This window comes from Drosophila simulans, chromosome 2L, assembly GCF_016746395.2.
Source record: "Drosophila simulans strain w501 chromosome 2L, Prin_Dsim_3.1, whole genome shotgun sequence".
NCBI lineage: Eukaryota > Metazoa > Arthropoda > Insecta > Diptera > Drosophilidae > Drosophila > Drosophila simulans.
This window is the reverse complement of record NC_052520.2, coordinates 19750396-19768478: the sequence shown is the minus strand read 5'-3', so window position 1 is coordinate 19768478 and position 18083 is coordinate 19750396. Positions and strand designations below refer to the sequence as shown.

Genomic DNA, 18083 nt, shown 5'->3' with positions numbered 1-18083 from the left:
TAACCAGCTCACTTAAGATTTCAGATAATTGACAAAGAAGTCACTTGAAATAAATAAATATATCACATAATTTTAATATTGTAAGGATTTTTACCCATAAAATAATCCATTTGTGCTGATGCAAATCACTGAGAACAGTTGTGGCGACAAACTGCTCATCTCTGGCCGATAACCACTGCGCGCTGCCTTGTTATCGGGAGCAGCTGTTGACGAGCAACGTAGACAAAAGTAAATATTATTGAAAATCCAAGGAAAATTAGGGTGAGTTCCTTGCTTAATTGAGTTGATTACCCTGGCTATAGCATACCACACCCTGTCTTTGCAGCACATATAGACACTTGCAACAGAAAACGAGGGAACATCAATCGCTAATCAGCTGCAATTAGCCGCACTCGAAAAGTTCAGAGAAACTAGTTCCGCGCGTGTTGACTTTCGCAGTCGCCGCATTTGTGGCTTATATTTCCTTGTTCCCCCGATCCAAGCGCCATATAAATAAGCGCGGCTCAAAAGCAGGTTTTGCATTCATTGTGAAACAGTGCCGAAGCTCGCAGCTGATCAGCCGCATATATAAATCCACATCCAGATACAGATATATAGTATAAATCGGACTTGAAATGTCGCAGCAACCTGTTGCCTTTTTAACGCGCCGCGAAACTTTCAGCGCCTGTCATCGTCTCCATAGGTAATTAGATTGAATCAAATTGAATCATTCAATTGCCTGATTCAATCACGGCTGGCAAACCAATTCAGTTCGATTTAAATTGATTGCTGCATCTATTTCCTCCTCAGTCCCCAATTGAGCGATGCCGAGAATCTGGAAGTCTTCGGCAAGTGCAACAACTTCCACGGCCACGGACACAACTATACAGGTGAATAATACCCTCTAGATACACTTAGTCGCATGATTACCTGCAAAGTGCCACACTTATCACATAACCCCGGCTCAATCGGGCTTAGCCCCCCACTTAACTGGTAATTTGAGCCCAAAGTGGGGTGCCTAACCATAGCAAAACCTTGGCCGACAAGCTCGCTTATCAAACCCATGTTCAAGTTCAACGCTCAAAGGTAATCAATATGTTGACTGGCGACCGAGAATTGATAATGAATAATGGTGCTGAACGAGCATAAAGTGTCGCAAGTGCTCAACTGATTAGAAATTTGGATTATATTTAGATTGTCTATAGATAAACCTTAAGAACTCAAGCTTGACTTGATGCCGATTACACCAAAAAGTGTGAATGGAATTCGAAAGTTGTACTTTTCATAATCCTTTGTGGTCTTTTCAGTTGAGATAACCGTCCGTGGTCCCATCGATCGGCGAACCGGAATGGTGCTAAACATCACGGAGCTGAAAGAGGCTATAGAAACTGTGATCATGAAGCGCCTGGACCACAAGAATCTCGACAAGGACGTCGAATACTTTGCCAATACAGTAAATAACCGGCAAGCACAACAAAGCTTACCTTGCTAATGAGCTTATCCTTTCCTATCCCCCAGCCCAGCACCACAGAAAACTTGGCCGTTTACATCTGGGACAACATCCGCCTGCAGCTGAAGAAGCCGGAGTTGCTGTACGAGGTGAAGATCCATGAGACCCCGAAGAACATTATCAGCTACCGCGGCCCGTATCCGCTCAACGGCATCTACAACCCCATCAACAAACGCATCGCTCACGATTCGTGCACCAACATATCGTCGGATTCGGATTGAACATTCGAAGATTGTGACATCGCCTAACGAATTTGATTGGACCAATGCTCAGCGAAGACTCACCCAACCTCTTAAGCACGCGCGTAGAAAAGGACACTTACCATGTAAGGAATGAAAAGTTATACGAATTACACAGTATGTAGGAGTAAAATATGTTTATGCAACATAATATTGAATAAAACAAAGGCAACTGAAATACTATTCTTTATTGCGACTAAACAAGAGAGCTTGCATTCCTAACGCAGTACATTTGTCGACATTCGTTTAGCCTAAGTAAATCATACATACTTCCTAAGCTATCGCTCCATATGGCAGCTATACATAATTTGGTTTCCGCGCTGAGCAGGCGAGCTTTGTAGTTAATAAATAATTTAGTTGTTCCTCCTTCCGCAACTCTAACTTATATCACGCTGTGTATGTCTCTGTTTGGAGAAGGCGCTCCACCCGATTGCTTGCCTTAGTTCTTTCCGTGCTTGTAGTCATAGTCATAGTCCTGCATGTACAGGCTGCAGTAGACGAGCCAATCTTTCGAATCTGTGGGATCAGCAAGGTAGCGGGTTGGATCATTTGGAGTGCATAATACTTTGAGCAACGATCTACTTTGGTTAGTGTTTTAGTTGTGGTCACTGCTACATGCTAGTAGATTTCCAATCCAGAATTAGTGTAGGTGTTAGTCGGTTAGTTTGCGTAAATTAGACAGCCACAAAACAATTAACAAATTCAGGTACTGACAACCTAATGCGATTTTTTGTCTCTTTGGGAAAGCGTAGGAACCATTTGTTCTGGAAGTCATGGGATGAATTAGTTCATAACATATCACAGTCTGATGGTAACTCATACTCATAGAACGGGTTAGAAGACTTTGATTAAACTGATTTCAGGGGATAGACGGAACAATAAACATGTGTTAGATATGTCTTTCCAGTTCCACGGAGCAATCGCCCATTTATGGACTAAGCAGGGCGCTACCATTATTGTTTTAGGCCCAAGTGTTCGATGCACCGAATCTTAAGGCGTTAACAGACTTATCTCTTTGGGTACAACCGCGAATCCGATTCGTTTGCTTAATATAAATACATCTATGGCTAATAAACTGTTTCAACTATATAAAAAGTGTGCGCTACAATTGCGTGGCCGCAATTTTACAATAAGTGTGTATGGTTTTAAAGCATGTACGATATTATCGCTTGGTCTTTGGTCACTTCTCTGCCACCTCTCCACTCCGGCGGAATCGTCCTTAGATGGTGTTGCGCAGAGCCTTACCTGGGTTCCGGATCGAAATGAAGGGTATCCCGAACTCGAACTCGTTCTTCGGCCAGTACTTCAACAGCGGCTGTCGCTGGGGCAGCTCCGACTCCACGTAGAAGTAGGCGAACAGCACCAGCACCGTGTAGGCTGCTATGAAGATGAATATGTGCCAGAAGCCGTGCAGGTATGGAAAATTGATCGAGGACCAGGCCTCGCAGAAGATCCGGTCATTGATCCAGCAGAACACCGCAACTGCCCAGACGGTCGTCGATCGGATGCCCAGGCGGTAGACCCTCTGGTCACTAACTCTGCATGAACAATGATATATATGGGTATTAATAATGTGTTATAATTTAAAATAATTAAAAAAGAAACGCTTTTATGTTAAATTAGCAAAGCGTTGTGAATCCAATTATTAAACGAGACTTTCGAGGCGCTAATGAAAACGCTGCAACCAGAGGTGATCATGACGCGGACGCGTAAGGACTTTAAAGCCCTTTTCATCGCAATATGCCTTGGCTTTTGGAACAAGATCAGTGTTCAGGGGGCAGATGAGTACTATGTACACAGTCCGGTGTGCCAGATGCCCTCCGTGAATCCCTTCACGTGGGACACAATGAGTAACTTCCACCGAAGGACGCTGAGGCATTGCCACAACGACAGCGACATGGTCACGAGTGAGTTCGACTTCGAGACTCATCGGTACCGACTGCATGTGCACGAGCACCTGGCCAAGCCCATTATGAACAGGAAGGGCAATGCCACCCTGGAGTGCGAGTACCAGGAGATTTCAAGGGATAACTCCGACCAGAAGCCCGACAATACCTATAAGTGAGTATGAGCATGAACTCTAGTTAACCTTCGATTTTCCAACTGTTATATAAACGAAGCATATACTTTTCCACCGCCCAAAAGCAATATACCATTCAGATATTTAAGTTCTTTGAAGGTGTATATATAATTCCGATTTTTGTTAATAGAGTTAAGAGTTACTTTATCAATTACTACTTTGTTAATAAGCCAAATTGGACTTCTTTCAGTCAGCTAAGAAGTCGATCCATTGAGCAGCACCAGTTCGTCCCGAACAACACGGACTACATGATCACCAGTTGCTACGTGAGGGATGTGACCAATCACCGGGAGCTGCTGCAACAGGATGCCATTTCCTTCATCGAGGACCGCCTTCCAAAGAAGAAGGTCAAGGACTTCGTGAAGGACGAAAGTGAGGTGCACAAGCCGAGCGTTCTGATCATGGGACTGGACTCCACATCGCGCATAAATCTTCGACGAGCAATGCCATCGGTTTACAAATTCGTTAGGCAACCCGGCTGGTTCGAAATGCAGGGCTACAATAAGGTGGGCGACAATACCTTTCCCAATCTTCTGGCCGTGCTGACAGGGGATTCAGAAAAGGGAGTAGGGGACTATTGTGATGTCACGAAGCCGGGCTGCTTGGACTCCCTGAACTTCATTTGGAAACGTTTCAAGGCAGCCAACTACACAACAGCCTTCGCCGAAGATTGTTCATCTATAAGTACCTTCAACTACCTGAAACCGGGTTTTGTGAAGCAGCCAACTGATTACTACCTTCGCCCTCTACTTTTCGCCATCGAAAAACAATTTAAAGTGACCAAGGACTTCGGATTCGCCTACTGCGTGGGTCGCCACCTCAGCTTCAGCTACGTCTGGGACTTTGGCCAGCAGTTCATCGATCGCTTCCTCGGCAGATCCCCGATGTTTGGCTTCCTATGGAGCAACAGCTTCACCCACGATTACTACGAGGGAGCCACTGCGCTGGACAACCTGCTGTGGAAGTATCTAAAGTCCTTCGAGGAGTCCAATCTCTTTCAGAAGTCCATCGTGATTCTGATGAGTGATCATGGCCACCGATATAACACTTTGAGGCGGGCCTCCACAGGGTATTTCGAGGAGCGCATGCCGATGATGTTTATCTACTTGCCACCCTGGTTCCGGCGCGAGTATCCCCATTTGGCGACTAATCTCGGCAAGAACCAGAATCGACTCTCGTCCAACTACGATGTGTACATGACACTCCAGCACTTGCTCCAGTTGGATAGGAAGTCCGTGGATGAGTTCCCGGATAAGCTCAGGGCAAGGCAGTGTAAGAGCTGTCAGTCGCTTTTCTTCGAGCTGCCCTTCAATCGCACTTGCCAAATGGCCGGAATCGAGGAGAAATGGTGCTGTTGCCAGCCCACGGAAACCATTACGAATTCCCCGTATGTGAGCACAATTGCCGAGGCTATTGTCCAGCGAATGAACGAGCACTTAGTTAACCATAACCTGAGCGATCTTTGCCACAATTTCACATTGGATTATGTGGAGAAAGCGGACCGCAAAACCATCCTGTCCAACGGACTTCGGCCGGCTGATAAAAACGAGCAAGTTTACATCATTGTTTTCGAGACTATTCCGAAAAACCCAATTTTTGAGGCCACTGTGCGCTGGAACCGTCGAACCCACAGGCTTCTTCACTTTGATGTCGAGGACTTGAGTCGATTGACCTCCTACAAGAACGACGCCAACTGTATAAATCGCAAGAACGCCAAGAAGTATTGCATTTGCAAGGACAGCTTAAGTACGCCTAGTTAGCACTGGTTAAAATGTATAATTTATAAGGACAGAAAGATACCATTATGTCAATTATACTTTCCTTAATTAAATTCAAGGGTATAAATCGATTCTTCATAGTTGCAACCCAGATACGTCATACATTACGAAACTTTGTGACAGCTGTAAGTCCCAAAGGGAATAATCAGTGGCCCGTTGACTACCTGAGCCAATATAAACAATAAGCCCCCTCGAGCAGAGTACTCTACTCCAGGTTTATCTTAATTACACACTGAAATCGATTGATATGATTGATTGATGCGCCGACTCCTGGCCCCAAACATTGAATGCCAGTGCAGGAAACACCCCTTCGTTTTGATCTTTGACCTACTCGAACCATAACATATCATCGATGACAAAGAAAATAAAGCTGAGTAAATAGGAGCTGATAAGGTTGAAATAGTTTCTACCTCGCGCAGTACACTTGCTCCCAAAGATAAAACAAAATCGCATACGTGATAGCAGGGATGACTGATGATAGGATACATGATTTATGTGGTTTTCGGTTCATTTCGGGTCACCAGGCGGGAAATCAGAGCCGCCTGCTTATCGGTAAGACCCTCAGATTTACGAGTTGTGTAGTGGCTAGGTGAACTTACCTCTGCAGCTCTGTGTATAGCATTAGCATGGTCGGCACACTCATGAACATGAGAACAAAGGCGTTAACAATGGGCTTCCACCATGACAAGCCCGTTGCTGCAATCGCCGACAAGAGCATGAGCCAACTGAAGGTTTTGCTGGGAACAAAGGAAACCGAAAGTCGGGGGATTTAGATAGTGCCAGCCGTAGGGGATCACAGTGCTTACCGATCGTTTTTCACGAACTTGGGATAGTAGCGCTTCGGATAGAAGAGCGAAAAGGCAGCCATGAAGACCCAGAGGATGGCCAGTTCGTCCAGCAGCTGGCCAATTAGACTGAGGGTGGCGTGGAAGTACATCGAACTCAGGCCAACCACGATGAGCAGCACCCAGATGACGTGGATTCCGGGCGTCACAAAGCGTCCGTACTCCTTGAAGAGCATTATCAGGACGGGCGGCAGTAGGATGAACAGAAAGTTGCTAAACTGTTGAAACAAAAACAGTAGAACGGCTTTTTAATATTTATCATTCCTTCAATGTAATTGTGTTGATTATATTTCAATTAGTGTGCCACTTAAAATTAAACAAGGGAGAACGCCATGATCAAGTATCGCGGCTATTATATACCCTGTACTTGGGCAATGAAAGTGCTGTAGCAAGCAGATACTCAGTCAGTCCAATTAACTTTTAGATAACTTTAAAGAGGCTTAAAATAGACAACCAGTAAACCAATCTTGGCACGTAGATTTGTATTGATTAACTAAAGTATCATTCAAAATATCACCGCACAGAATCTCATCTACTTCACGAGATCTTAAAGTTCACACGTATGCTAGTGATCATGATCAAGAATATAGTTCCCTTCTAGGATCGGAAATGCTTCCTTCTACCTGTTAGATACTTTTCAGCCAATTTTGTATGCACTTTAATCTGCAAGAAACCGGAGAAATTATTATCTTTTTTCTAGTAGAGTTTTATGACAATGTTTCCTATTTGCTTTGTGCATATCTCAAAATAATGCCCATCTGGCTCCCAGTGGGCTGTCTAAATAATTAATTGTGTTTGCTCCATTTTTAGGTGTCACTTGGGCAATTTGCACTGTGTCACGTAAGTGTGTGAACAAATTGAATGAACAGAAAGCATTTTGAGTGGGCAACTGGGCGAGAAGTGGAGCAATTATCACATCTAAAAGGTGCACGGAACAGCATTAACATATGCGTATTCTATTAAAACCAGTGAGTGATAAGAAACCGGGATAGGCCGCAATCATTCACACTTCCCACTATAAAGATATTAACGATTTCATCACAAGTGCCGCTGGCTATTGTGCAGCAAAGTGTCATCAAGACCGGGGTTATTCACTCCGTTTGCTGAGCGAAGTCAGTGGAAACAAAGCCGAAATGCGTTCCAAGTGGTGTGCACTTCACTGGCCCACGGCGAACGATTACTCATGTCGACCAAATCAATTAAAAGCCATTCCCATTATCGTTAGCCAGCGGAAGTGTATCTGCACCACATTAAAGGCCGTTCTACAAAGTAACTTAAGGCTCCCCAGTTCACATTGACCGAACTGATGATACTGCGTTCTATTTGAAACGCAAGATTGTAAGTTACGACATACTATTGTCATCGTGTTGGTAAAATATGGGGGCTCCGATAACCTTTTGGACTTGAGTTCACAATGAGAACGTTCTATTTGTTGATGGGGATGAAAACTATTAGGTTGGAAAATTATTTAAGGGGCTAATTTACATTTCTAACATCTTAAATAAACTAATTGAGATTAGATACGCAAAGAAACGAATTCCCCTTAATCCTAGTTACGAACTTAGAGTTTGAAGATATTTATATTGTTATTTAGAATATCAAAACAAATGTTGTTTTGATCCGCTTTTAGTGCGTTGTTTTCGTAAACAGCGTTTCTATCAATGGTTAGCATCAGACGATTAGCATTGATAAGGCCTAATGAAAGTGAGTCCGTCGCATATCGAGTTACGAGTGTAAGAACGCCTATTTTAATGCGGATGGCAATCATTACCACCAACACAGCTATTTGTTTAGACTGTTTTACTATATTGACAAATGCAAACGGCTGATTAACTAAAACCAATGGCGAGCGTTTAATCTACATATTTCAAATCTAAGAACATCGGACAGCCGTGTTAAAAGTAATTATATAAATAACTAAGGCATAACATGCATTCGAACCGGAGAAAGTGATGATAACAACCAAATGAGAGAAGCTAGCCCTTGCAGGACTAAGATTTAAGTGCGTGCAGCAGTCAAGTCCGAAGAGACACAAGTTTCCAGTCCGAGGACAAAGTGTTGGTTATGCTTTGCCCTGTCCGCATACCAAGATTCATATCGATCGGACAGGTGTGACGCTCAGGGCGATAAGAAAACTGCATTTTCCGGGTGTCGCACTGCGAAAATGACCCCCGCCCACCCCTTCGTGCAACCAGAGCAAACGAAGCGTGGCAAGCAGCATCTTTTGTTTACGTTGCCAGTCGCTCTCGCTCTGAAAAGGTCAAGGCCTATTCAAAGGGAAAACTCGCAGCTGTCTGCGAAGGGGTGAGAAGAGCAACTGCGACCACTGCGGGGCCAACAAAGTGGGGCAGCGAGAGCAGAGCGCACAAATTACATACGTTGAATAAATCGCACATACGCACCGTGTTCACGAACTCGGCGATGTTGGATGAAATCAAGTAATTGCCTTCGCACCAGTCGACGGGCGAGCTTCCGGGTCTCAGGTGCTCCCAGGCCATGGAGTAGATGTCCAGCAGCCCGCCGCCCCCCATCCCGCCCATTCTCCGCCCACTCGATGGAGGCCCGACCGCAGAGATCACAGCTGATTGGGGAGGCGGTTGCGCTCGTTCTGCCCAGGCACTTTGTGTGTGTGTTGCTCGGTCGCCCTTCCTTGCACTCTTAGACCAGCTGCAGTGGCGCAATTTGCATAATAGCCCAGTGTGTGCAAGCACTTGCGTGTCTTTGTTGACTGCCTTCCGTCGCGTGGCTCTCTGCTGAGTCGAAGTATTCCGCAGTTATGTAAGGAAATAGTTTGTTCTTGGTGGCTCAGGCGATGGAATCTACGACGTTTGGGACGCTGCCCACTCGCGCTAACGAACGCACTTTTCAAAAAGTAAACCAGCGCGCAACGAGCGACGCGATAATAATAAACAAAAATAACCACTGTGTGACCGCGTGCAAGCGAACGGTAAATGTCCATAGTGGCGGGAAATCCCCTAAAAAATACCGTTGCTCACAACTATACCGTTAAGCAATGTGAAATGTAAATGTAATGTAGAAACTTTGAATTTGTAAAGTGCGCCATTCTCGTTTTTGAATTGCCTGCCAATTTGGGAACTCCTGCAGCGTATGTTTTATTGTTATACTAAGAAAAATATATTTAATGACATTTTAAAGGGTTGTACTTGAAAATTATCAATCATCCACAATTTTATCAAAAATGAGTAAGGAATTCTGAACTTGTTCCGGGCCTTTAACCATAAATAAATTACCAACTATCATCATTTTTTATGTCCTCGTAGTGATGATGCTCACCAAAAGTGATCAATTCGAAAAAGAAAGCTGTAAATAAAAATAGTAAAAAAAAACGTATAGTTGTAAAACGTATTTTAAAAGTCTTTCTATTAATCATCACTTTCATCTTACCTCGTGAAGAAGTGCATTTGTATTAAAAAATAGGTTAGAATATATTTTTCCGATCTCGTAGAACTGATATTAATGTCTAAAGGAATTCATTTTGAATAAACCAATCAAATTATAAATTCCAGAGTATCCAGCTCGTGCGATTGTCTCTAATCTTGATTTCTAATAATATCGATAGTTCGATTGGTACACAAATCGATGTATTTGGTCTTGCCGGGCTCGTTGCTCTGACTTCCTCACTTGGCCACTTCTCGGTTGCTTTACGGAATCTTGAGTGAGACACGATGTTCCCGCAACGCAGCTCGGAGCTGTACCGCACGCCGGTGACCCACCAGCCTCCGCCGGCACTGGAGCTGGCCGGGAATCTGGAGTACCCGAACCTCAACGTTGCGGACCTGAACGCGCGATTGGAGAACCTTTCGCCGCGACTGCACGACTGCTGGGACAGCATCGCCATCAATGATCACAACCACCTGGCCCTGGCCACCAACCGACGCGAAGGACGCCACTGGTGGGGCATGTTGTTCGGCTACGGGCGCGACCAGATGCACCACATGACTGTGGACTCGGCGAACTTCAAGTTGCAGGCGGAGCACACGGTGAATATTGTGCGCTACGCCGAGGATGATGTCCTACTGGTGGCCCTTGGGGATACGCGACTCCAGGCCTGGTCTACATACTCCAAGGTGCGAGATTCTCAGTCGCTCTACTGCCTCTACCTGGTGGGCGAGTCCAGCGCGCATCCCACGCCCATCAGCCAACTGAGCGTCTTCAAGGCGGAACCCCGCACGGCCGTTTCGGGCTCAGCGGACGGCACCCTCAATGTATGTATAAATGTGGAGTGGATGTATGGAAATGTACAAAGGTAACCCTCTTGCAGGTCTGGGATCTCTCGGGCGCCGATATGGAGAGTACCTACAGATCGCGCTCCTCGCATACCGACAAGTTGACTGCCCTGGCCACACCCGCAGCTTCGGCCGACAAGTTTGTGACCTGTGATCGTGGCGGCTGCGCCCGCCTTTGGGATGTCCGGGCAGCAGCTCCATCTTCCACGTGCCTCTATGCGGATGCCAGCCACGTGCTGAGCTTCACCAGTGCCGCCTGGGCCGCTGCCTCGGAGCTGCAGGGTGACAATCACATCTATCTCGGGGACTACGACGGCAAGGTTCATACTCTGGACATTCGAGTGCCACGAAAACTGGCGGAAACCAGGGAATACTTCGACAAGGGCCATGTCGCCCAGCTCATAATCAATGGGTACGAGTTTAGCCGAAACAATGGCGATTTGCATTAACACACATATTTTCAGGCCCTATCTGGCTGCGATGAGCAATTTGCCCGCCTCCGTGAAAGTGGCCAATGTGCAGGCGGGCCATGAGTTCATCTACACGCACCAGGACACCCATTCTCGCCTAACTGATGCCGTTTGGACCGATGATAGCACCCTCATCACCATTGGACATGGCCGCAAAATGGTGACGCACGCGATCAAATAATTTTGCTGGCGAACAAATTCAATGGCTTTATTTCAAAAAGCTGAATGGTTTGCTGAAGAGTCATTCTTACATTTAACACTTATAGTTACTGAACAGTTACAAGTAATAAATCGTAATAATAGTCCAATGGAATGGCAGAATTCAAATCGATAGGAATCTTAAAAAAATTGTGAAGCGAGAGCCCAGTTTCAAATGCAGTTTTACAGGATAAACCGGGCTTGGGCGATGAAACTTACACTAGACAACACGTAAAAATTAACAACCGCAAAAAATACTTAAATTCGCCAATACACTCGGATGCGGCGGTGTCGGCGTTTTGGGAAAAATGTTGTCGCTTAATTTTTCCAGAAAATTAAAACCTTTTCGCGCCTCGACCCTCACGTATTAACGATGGAAACACCTAGAGACGAAACCTAGCGTCGCGATCGCTTGGTGGGTGGCTCAAGGAAGTTCTCCTCCTCGATTTCCATGCCATCGAGCTTCATCAGCCTCTTCGCCTTCTGCAGCATGGGCGCATCGCGCAGCCAGCTGCTCTGCAAAACGTCGTCGATTGAGGGTCGCCGCTCGGGATCCACAATGAGCATTTGGTTGATCAGCAGCTTGGCGCGCTGGGAGACACCCTTCCAAGAAGGATGTCCGTACGCGAATCTGCCTTTCTTTATTTGCTGGGCCGCCGGGGTGCCGTACTCGTCCGAAAAGGGCAGAGTGCCACTCAGGCTGCAAGATATGAGTAAATTACTAAGTAATCTTCGTAGGATAATAACAACAGATTGACTTACCAAGTAAAGAGCACCACTCCCAAGCTCCAAATGTCCACTTTCTTGGTGTAGGCTTCTCGGCCGCCGGTAATCAGCACCTCAGGTGCCACGTAGAGAGGAGTGCCACAGAGCGTTCGCATAACCGAGTCCTTCTGCACAAACTTACTCAGCCCGAAATCGGAGACCTTTAGCAGGGTCTCCTCGTCATTGGTCTCCAGCAAAACATTGTCTGGCTTGAGGTCACGATGGGTGATGCCTAAAAGGTATAAACTACTTAGATGAATAGTTCGATTGCAGTGTAGCAAATTTGTTAAGGCGCAGGAATGATTTGCAGTTAAGGGCGTTTTCAATGCCCATTCCCATGACTTACTTATTTGCACAACAGAAATGAACGGCTTGCTTAATCAGCAACACATTCGAACCCAATTAAAACTAATTTGTTTTACCCCGATCGTGTAGGTACTTGACGGCATGGCACATTTGGTAAAAGTAAAGCTTCGAGGTGTCCTCGCTGAGTAGTTTGTTGCTGATGATCCTGTTGAGCAGGTCGCCGCCGCGCATAAACTCCAGCACCATATATACAGAATCCGGCTTGTCCACGATGTCGTGCATGCGAACCACGCACGGATGGGAAAGATTCTTCATAATCTTGGCCTCGTTGAGCACCCGGTCGGGATCACTGAAATTGGTGCTGGGTCGCGCCCCAGAGAGCATATTCTTCTTAACGATTTTCATCGCAAACTGCTGGCAGGTGCGGGTGTCATAGACCAAACGCACCAGTCCATATGCTCCTGATCCCAGCTTGCGATTTACATAATACGTCTTGTTAATCTCCTCGGGAAGGCCGATCGACTCATTCGGGCTGAGATCCTTGAATACAAAGGCTACAAGGGAGGGCAGGTGCACAACATCAAATTACTTGCGAGTCCTTGTCGATAGCTATACCTGCTTGTCGATCGCTTACCTTTGTACGTTGGGTGGGACAGGGAAATTACGTCGTCATTCTTTAGGATTCGCATCCTGTTTGTGCCAATTTTTTCGTTATTCACAAACGTCCCGTTGCGTGAGAGATCCTGCGAAATGGGCAGAAACAAGGTTACTTCGTGGGAATAATATACAGAATTATATTAACTTCCTTTTCTAACTTAATTGTGGGAAATATTCAATATTGAATTTTTTGATAATCTCAACAAAATGCAGGTAAAACTTAATTTGAATTCTGCTTTTGTGGATTCTTAATTTGCTATCTTTTTTTCAATGCTGCTTTTTGGGTTTGGAACTACCGCCTACCTGAATATAAACTGGATTGGTAAGCTCGCAGTTTGCCCGCTTTATGATAAAATGCACTTTGGAAATGCGCGTCAGGATTTTCTCGGGCAAATCGTTGAGCGTGAGGATCAAGTCGTTGGCCTCCCCTCGTCCTGCGGTGAACTCGTCGTTGTTGAGATCTGGAAACAGTTCAGCATGGGATAGCATTTAATACATGAGGAGCACACGCAATGAGCACACAAAACAGGCGGAAATGTGGTTACCAACAGAAAAGGACGAATGCGTATAAAGGATTCGGTATTTGGAACTCGTACCCAGCGATTTGATCTTAATGTTCTTGCCGTACAATCGACCCCAGACGATCTTCTCCATCGGCTGACTCTCCACCTGCGTCCAGATATTGGAGGCCTGACTCTGGGTTCCCTGCGTTCCTTGTGTGTCGCGTGCCATGGTGATTCCAAAACTCCGAAACTCCGTAGCCCCGTAATCTCGTATTCCTGCTATTCCGCAAGTCGAACTGGAAAACCCGTTAGGTTTGGCTGGAACTGCGTAAATTCGAAATGTCCAGTTACTCCAGCACTACCACAGGCAGAAATGCACACATACACGGAGAGTTGATCTTCGGAAAAGCTATAGATCCTATATGCGGTTTTGAGTCTCAGAGCGTTTCTTCTGCCCTATTGGATTACATCGAGCTTTTCGCGCAACTTTGGCGATTGGTTATTTAGAGTTTATCACACGAAAACAACGAAAACTAACAAAAATCACGACATTGGTTCGATGTGAACTGCGCGAGCGAATCCAACTTCTGCGACAGTGTGTGTACGAGTTGCCGCCTTCCAGGGATGGAGCGGTTATCAGCGCCAGTGTTGGCAAGAGTTGCAAGGACCGTTGAAGGGTTTTTACAAACTAAATATTACTTATTTGTATAGCTTTAGAATTAATTGTCAATAGAAAAAATAATTATTAAATTAAATACCGGACTGAAAATCTTGTAAAAAACTAATTTTGTTAAGGATGAACTTTAAAAGTATTGAAACAGATTCAACCCTTTACAGACCGTAGTTTTTTTTTAATGAGGTACGTGTATTTGAAATTTAACGGCTCTCCATTGTTGAAGTTCATTGAGCCCTGGCACTACCTGTGCAGCCCTAAGCTAAAAGAAATTTTATTGTTATGTTCTGTGTTTTTGTTCGATTTCGAAGCTTAAAGTGTAAATTTGTTTGTTTATTTAATTTTTTTTCATATGATAAAATTCTGAATCATGTTTATACTAGTTTATTTCATGCCGCAGTACTTTATAGCTAATTCTTTAGCGATTTTCGTGTTTCTTTTTTCTAGCTAGCTTGGCACAACTTTAGTTTTAACCAACACTGAAATGCAGCCCTAAATTGCGGCGTCGTTTGAAAGAAACTGTAAACTAGTACCAATACCAGCGCAAAAACAGAAATAGACAAAATACAATCAACAAATCAACAAAAAATTTCAAAACTAATTGGGATCACAGCTATTATTGAAAGTGAATGTGCTTATAAACACTCTCCAAAACCACCAGCCTCCGGCAACTAAAATTCCTTGCGCTGTTCTCTGACTTTACCTCTGATTTATCCACTTCCTTGAAAGGATGACTCTGCCCCGCTTAGAAACTCCGCTCAGGCGGTCCGCGGTTGGTCAGGAGGGGGTGTCCCGCATGCTTACCCCCTTTAACGACGACGAGGCGGAAAGGCGGGAAGCGCGACGTCGTACGCTTCTGCAGCAGCATCACCGGTCGAGCACTCTGGAGTCCATCGAGGATAATGAGACCATCAAGAACTGCTTGGAGCTCTACAATGGCAACAAAGTGAGCAAGGACAACGCCTGGAACCTGATGCTCATCGATTCGTTGGCCAATCTGCTGGATCACCATCACAAGCGCATGAGCAACTTCAAGGTGGGTCTTGCCTCATTCAGTTAATGTAAAAGAATTAATTCCATGTTAATGTTATACCCTAGATGGCTGGTTCCTCTTTAGAAGCCTCTTCCAAGGTTTACGGCCTGCGTGTGGACTCCATCTACTTGGACGCCATGCGCATTTCAGCTGGCTTGAGTGCTCGAACTCTTACGGATAAGCAAATTAATGCTGCCGAGGATGATGATGGACCCCAAGGCGAACAGGCTACTGGCGAGGGACAGGACTCAGCGCAACAGTCAGCAAAAGAAGCAGCACCGAAGCCCAAACGACAAAAGAAGCCCATATCCACCGTGACCAAAAACAGAGATACGCTGAACAGCCGGCTGGATACGGCTCCCTTGCAGGATCCTGTGTTTGGCAAGCTGAACTCCACTGTGGGCTCCATAAATGCTTCCAATCGTCTGATGCACAACATTCTACCTAGTTTCGACTCTGAATTGCGCTTGCGTACCACCTACAATTTTTGGGACAGTGAAGAGTCCACCGAGGAGGTCCAGGACCACACTACGCTCAATGCTGAAATGGAACAATGGCCAGCCGAATCACTTATGAGCACCAATCTTATGCGCAAACTTCTGCCACATGCTGAAAGATCAAATCTGCGACCGCTGCACACGGGCTACATCATCACAAGTGCGCCTAATCCCAAGACGGCAAATGAAAAGCCAGCGGAGGCAGTGCAGGATGAAGATCATGACGAGGGTCTGGATAATGGCGACGACATGTGCGTAAATGAGATTTCCATGGCCTTTGACATCAATGCCGAGTGTGAGCCCATGCCGGACCTGGATGGACCACCGCCTCTGGTTCTGGAGGTGGACTCCAATGAGCTGGAAGAGCTCACTGCCGAGGAGCAAATGGTGATCAACAATTGCCGCCGGCTGCGTAAGCAGACAGAGTTCATTGAGGATTTGCGACCGGTAGACGGGAATTCCAAGCTAGAGTACTCCTACAGGCCGATGGATCAGATCTCCCAGTTTTGGGCCGGCCCCTCGCACTGGAAGTTCAAGCGGACTCGCCCGCGCAGCACTTTCTCGCAGACCAATGGCCAGGTGGACACCCAGCCTATTCGCACTCAACGAGCCAAGAAGTCAACGCATCTGAATGCCAACCGAAGAGCCAAGGCTTTAGACTATGGCAATGTGACGGAAAACTTCTTCCAACAGCTGGACACCACAATAAGGCAGCGCAAGGCGAATTTCCAAAAGAAGTGGGATCCCCGAAAGCTGATATTGCCCACCAAGTTCGAATTGGACCCGGATCTTTTCTTCAAATACGAATCCGCTCCCAGCATAAAGTTGTCGAAACGCGCAGGTGAACCTGATTCGGATGAGGGTGGAGATCTTGGTATCGATATGGATGTGGATATGCACCACGATGATGACAACGACCAGGAGGAGCTATTCAACAACGAGCATTTTACCGACGCCGTTCCCGCCAACGTGAGCGTTATTGCAGCGATTGCCGCGGAGCAAGCGGCCGAGGCAAGCATGGCCGCGGGTGAGATTGGCCTCACCCAGATGAACGCCACTTGCAACAACACACTCTTCGAGATCGGCACCGAGTTCGAGGGTGCGCCGTCGCAGGTGAGTCTTTACTATAAAATCATATATTCTAAAAACCATATCCAATAATTTACTTGCAGGTTGCCAAAGTGGTTGTTCCATTCGCGAAGAGAGCCAAGGTGATAGACATGAAGAATCTGAAAAAGTCCTGCAACTCTCTAATACAGAAACAAATGCTAAACGCTGTGCCGGAGGAGACGATACCCTCGCATCCCAAGAAAAAGAGCGAACACTATTCAAAGGGTTTCGCGAGTTTTCAGCAGGTGTACCAGAAGCTGCCCAACCTTTTGACGACCAAAATGGCAGACTCGCTGTCCCCGTCGGTGGCATTCTATGCGGTTCTGCATTTGGCCAACGACTTGAAACTGCGGCTAATTCCGCAGGAAGATTTAGAGGACTTTCAAATACGTCAGGTGTTGGATTGAATTCCTTTGATTATTTTACAATTCTTAGTTCTAGTTGCCCTTAAATGATGTTACAATTTATTCACACGGCTACTCCTTAATCTCTTACCTGTATTTTTAACTCCCAGTTCGTATCAGTATTCTGAAACAAATACCCCCACCCCAGTCGAATTTTATTTACAAACGAAGCATTGTTCTGATTTAAACACTAGTTAGTAAACAATAAATTAGGAAATATTTAAGAGACTTTCACTGTTTTAATCGGGTAATTTTCTCAATTGGTAAACGTATTTTTGGCAAAACAGCATCTAAAATCTGTAATTTAAACGCCACATATAATTTTGTATGCCTAATTTTTTCCACAGAAAAGATTTAAAACTTTCGTATTAGTTTTGGTTGTTTATATTCTGCTGGCGGCTCAGACAGAAGGGAAAGTAGTTAACATTGTTTTTCGTTTCTGTTGCTCTTTCATTTGCATACGTGTGTTGGTGCACACTGACAGAAATAATTTCGAGAACAATTTTAATAAGAAAAATCCAAAATTGTGATTTTTTTTCCATCTGCTGAGTAACAGGTGTTTTAAAATACAAAATTTTAAATTTATATGATAAAATGTAGCTTGTTTTATACTCAAGAATTCTCGATTTCCGGTGGATAAAATTGGTTACAGTGTAGAATGGAGAAAAAAGGAATGGAAATCCTTAGGCGTTTTTAGTTGCAAGTGGTTTTTGTCGCCTCCTGAAGAGGATTTTCCTTCTGCATCTGTGTTTGTGGGACACATGTGTGCGGGTGTGTGCTGCCGGTGTG

At 45.4% G+C, this 18083-nt stretch overlaps 6 protein-coding genes across 10 annotated transcripts; 4 read left to right on the top strand and 2 right to left on the bottom strand.

Moving 5' to 3' along the window:
* Positions 1–105: 105 nt before the first annotated feature.
* LOC27208029 (6-pyruvoyl tetrahydrobiopterin synthase) lies at positions 106–1906 on the top strand. 2 transcript variants are annotated; one of them, XM_016183653.3, is made up of 5 exons: positions 106–261; positions 326–682; positions 790–869; positions 1287–1432; positions 1498–1906. In XM_016183653.3, exons 2-5 carry the CDS (start codon positions 615–617, stop codon positions 1708–1710), a joined length of 507 nt encoding a protein of 168 aa, XP_016025617.1. In that variant the 5' UTR covers positions 106–261; positions 326–614; the 3' UTR covers positions 1711–1906. The 2 variants fall into 2 exon arrangements, with proteins under 2 accessions (XP_016025617.1, XP_039154293.1); XM_039298359.2 differs by lacking the exon at positions 106–261 and having other exon boundaries at positions 322–682.
* LOC6732894 (alkaline ceramidase) lies at positions 1902–9368 on the bottom strand. Of its 2 annotated transcripts, XM_016180430.2 has the most exons (5): positions 8834–9366; positions 6393–6649; positions 6186–6323; positions 2974–3266; positions 1902–2244 (listed from the first exon to the last, which is right to left on the bottom strand). In XM_016180430.2, the coding sequence occupies exons 1-5, from the start codon at positions 8969–8971 to the stop codon at positions 2168–2170; spliced, it is 903 nt and encodes a 300-aa protein (XP_016025616.1). In that variant the 5' UTR covers positions 8972–9366; the 3' UTR covers positions 1902–2167. The 2 variants fall into 2 exon arrangements, with proteins under 2 accessions (XP_016025616.1, XP_044779709.1); XM_044923774.1 differs by lacking the exons at positions 1902–2244; positions 2974–3266 and adding an exon at positions 6104–6128 and having other exon boundaries at positions 8834–9368.
* On the top strand, positions 3383–5616 carry LOC6732895. The gene is made up of 2 exons (XM_002079964.4): positions 3383–3789; positions 3999–5616. Exons 1-2 carry the CDS (start codon positions 3398–3400, stop codon positions 5566–5568), a joined length of 1962 nt encoding a protein of 653 aa, XP_002080000.2. The 5' UTR covers positions 3383–3397; the 3' UTR covers positions 5569–5616.
* A 578-nt stretch (positions 9369–9946) lies between the features above and the next one.
* On the top strand, positions 9947–11456 carry LOC27208850 (protein valois). Its single transcript, XM_016184403.3, has 3 exons — positions 9947–10657; positions 10714–11090; positions 11143–11456. Exons 1-3 carry the CDS (start codon positions 10118–10120, stop codon positions 11327–11329), a joined length of 1104 nt encoding a protein of 367 aa, XP_016025614.1. The 5' UTR covers positions 9947–10117; the 3' UTR covers positions 11330–11456.
* LOC6732893 (ovarian-specific serine/threonine-protein kinase Lok) lies at positions 11327–14220 on the bottom strand. 3 transcript variants are annotated; one of them, XM_039298355.2, is made up of 7 exons: positions 13963–14219; positions 13620–13901; positions 13378–13535; positions 13052–13160; positions 12534–12971; positions 12109–12343; positions 11327–12046 (listed from the first exon to the last, which is right to left on the bottom strand). In XM_039298355.2, exons 2-7 carry the CDS (start codon positions 13804–13806, stop codon positions 11743–11745), a joined length of 1431 nt encoding a protein of 476 aa, XP_039154289.1. In that variant the 5' UTR covers positions 13807–13901; positions 13963–14219; the 3' UTR covers positions 11327–11742. The 3 variants fall into 3 exon arrangements, with proteins under 3 accessions (XP_039154289.1, XP_016025613.1, XP_044779706.1); XM_016180428.3 differs by having other exon boundaries at positions 13671–13901; positions 13963–14218; XM_044923771.1 differs by having other exon boundaries at positions 13620–14220.
* A 489-nt stretch (positions 14221–14709) lies between these two features.
* LOC6732892 (condensin complex subunit 2) lies at positions 14710–17522 on the top strand. Its single transcript, XM_016178041.3, has 3 exons — positions 14710–15286; positions 15349–16893; positions 16953–17522. The coding sequence occupies exons 1-3, from the start codon at positions 14981–14983 to the stop codon at positions 17295–17297; spliced, it is 2196 nt and encodes a 731-aa protein (XP_016025612.1). The 5' UTR covers positions 14710–14980; the 3' UTR covers positions 17298–17522.
* Positions 17523–18083: the final 561 nt, after the last annotated feature.

Coding starts and splice junctions, on each gene's coding strand:
- LOC27208850 (XM_016184403.3), top strand. CDS start 10,118: ATGTTCCCGCAACGCAGCTCGGAGCTGTACCGCACGCCGGTGACCCAC. Junction 10,658..10,713: donor CAGCGGACGGCACCCTCAAT/GTATGTATAAAT, acceptor ACCCTCTTGCAG/GTCTGGGATCTCTCGGGCGC. Junction 11,091..11,142: donor GCCCAGCTCATAATCAATGG/GTACGAGTTTAG, acceptor ACATATTTTCAG/GCCCTATCTGGCTGCGATGA.
- LOC6732892 (XM_016178041.3), top strand. CDS start 14,981: ATGACTCTGCCCCGCTTAGAAACTCCGCTCAGGCGGTCCGCGGTTGGT. Junction 15,287..15,348: donor AGCGCATGAGCAACTTCAAG/GTGGGTCTTGCC, acceptor GTTATACCCTAG/ATGGCTGGTTCCTCTTTAGA. Junction 16,894..16,952: donor TCGAGGGTGCGCCGTCGCAG/GTGAGTCTTTAC, acceptor ATTTACTTGCAG/GTTGCCAAAGTGGTTGTTCC.
- LOC6732894 (XM_016180430.2), bottom strand. CDS start 8,971: ATGGGCGGGATGGGGGGCGGCGGGCTGCTGGACATCTACTCCATGGCC. Junction 6,650..8,833: donor TCGCCGAGTTCGTGAACACG/GTGCGTATGTGC, acceptor TTGTTTCAACAG/TTTAGCAACTTTCTGTTCAT. Junction 3,267..6,185: donor CTATACACAGAGCTGCAGAG/GTAAGTTCACCT, acceptor TTGTTCATGCAG/AGTTAGTGACCAGAGGGTCT.
- LOC6732895 (XM_002079964.4), top strand. CDS start 3,398: ATGAAAACGCTGCAACCAGAGGTGATCATGACGCGGACGCGTAAGGAC. Junction 3,790..3,998: donor AAGCCCGACAATACCTATAA/GTGAGTATGAGC, acceptor GACTTCTTTCAG/TCAGCTAAGAAGTCGATCCA.
- LOC27208029 (XM_016183653.3), top strand. CDS start 615: ATGTCGCAGCAACCTGTTGCCTTTTTAACGCGCCGCGAAACTTTCAGC. Junction 683..789: donor GCCTGTCATCGTCTCCATAG/GTAATTAGATTG, acceptor TTTCCTCCTCAG/TCCCCAATTGAGCGATGCCG. Junction 870..1,286: donor CCACGGACACAACTATACAG/GTGAATAATACC, acceptor TGGTCTTTTCAG/TTGAGATAACCGTCCGTGGT.
- LOC6732893 (XM_044923771.1), bottom strand. CDS start 13,806: ATGGCACGCGACACACAAGGAACGCAGGGAACCCAGAGTCAGGCCTCC. Junction 13,536..13,619: donor GCATTCGTCCTTTTCTGTTG/GTAACCACATTT, acceptor AACTGTTTCCAG/ATCTCAACAACGACGAGTTC. Junction 12,972..13,051: donor GTCCCACCCAACGTACAAAG/GTAAGCGATCGA, acceptor CCTCCCTTGTAG/CCTTTGTATTCAAGGATCTC.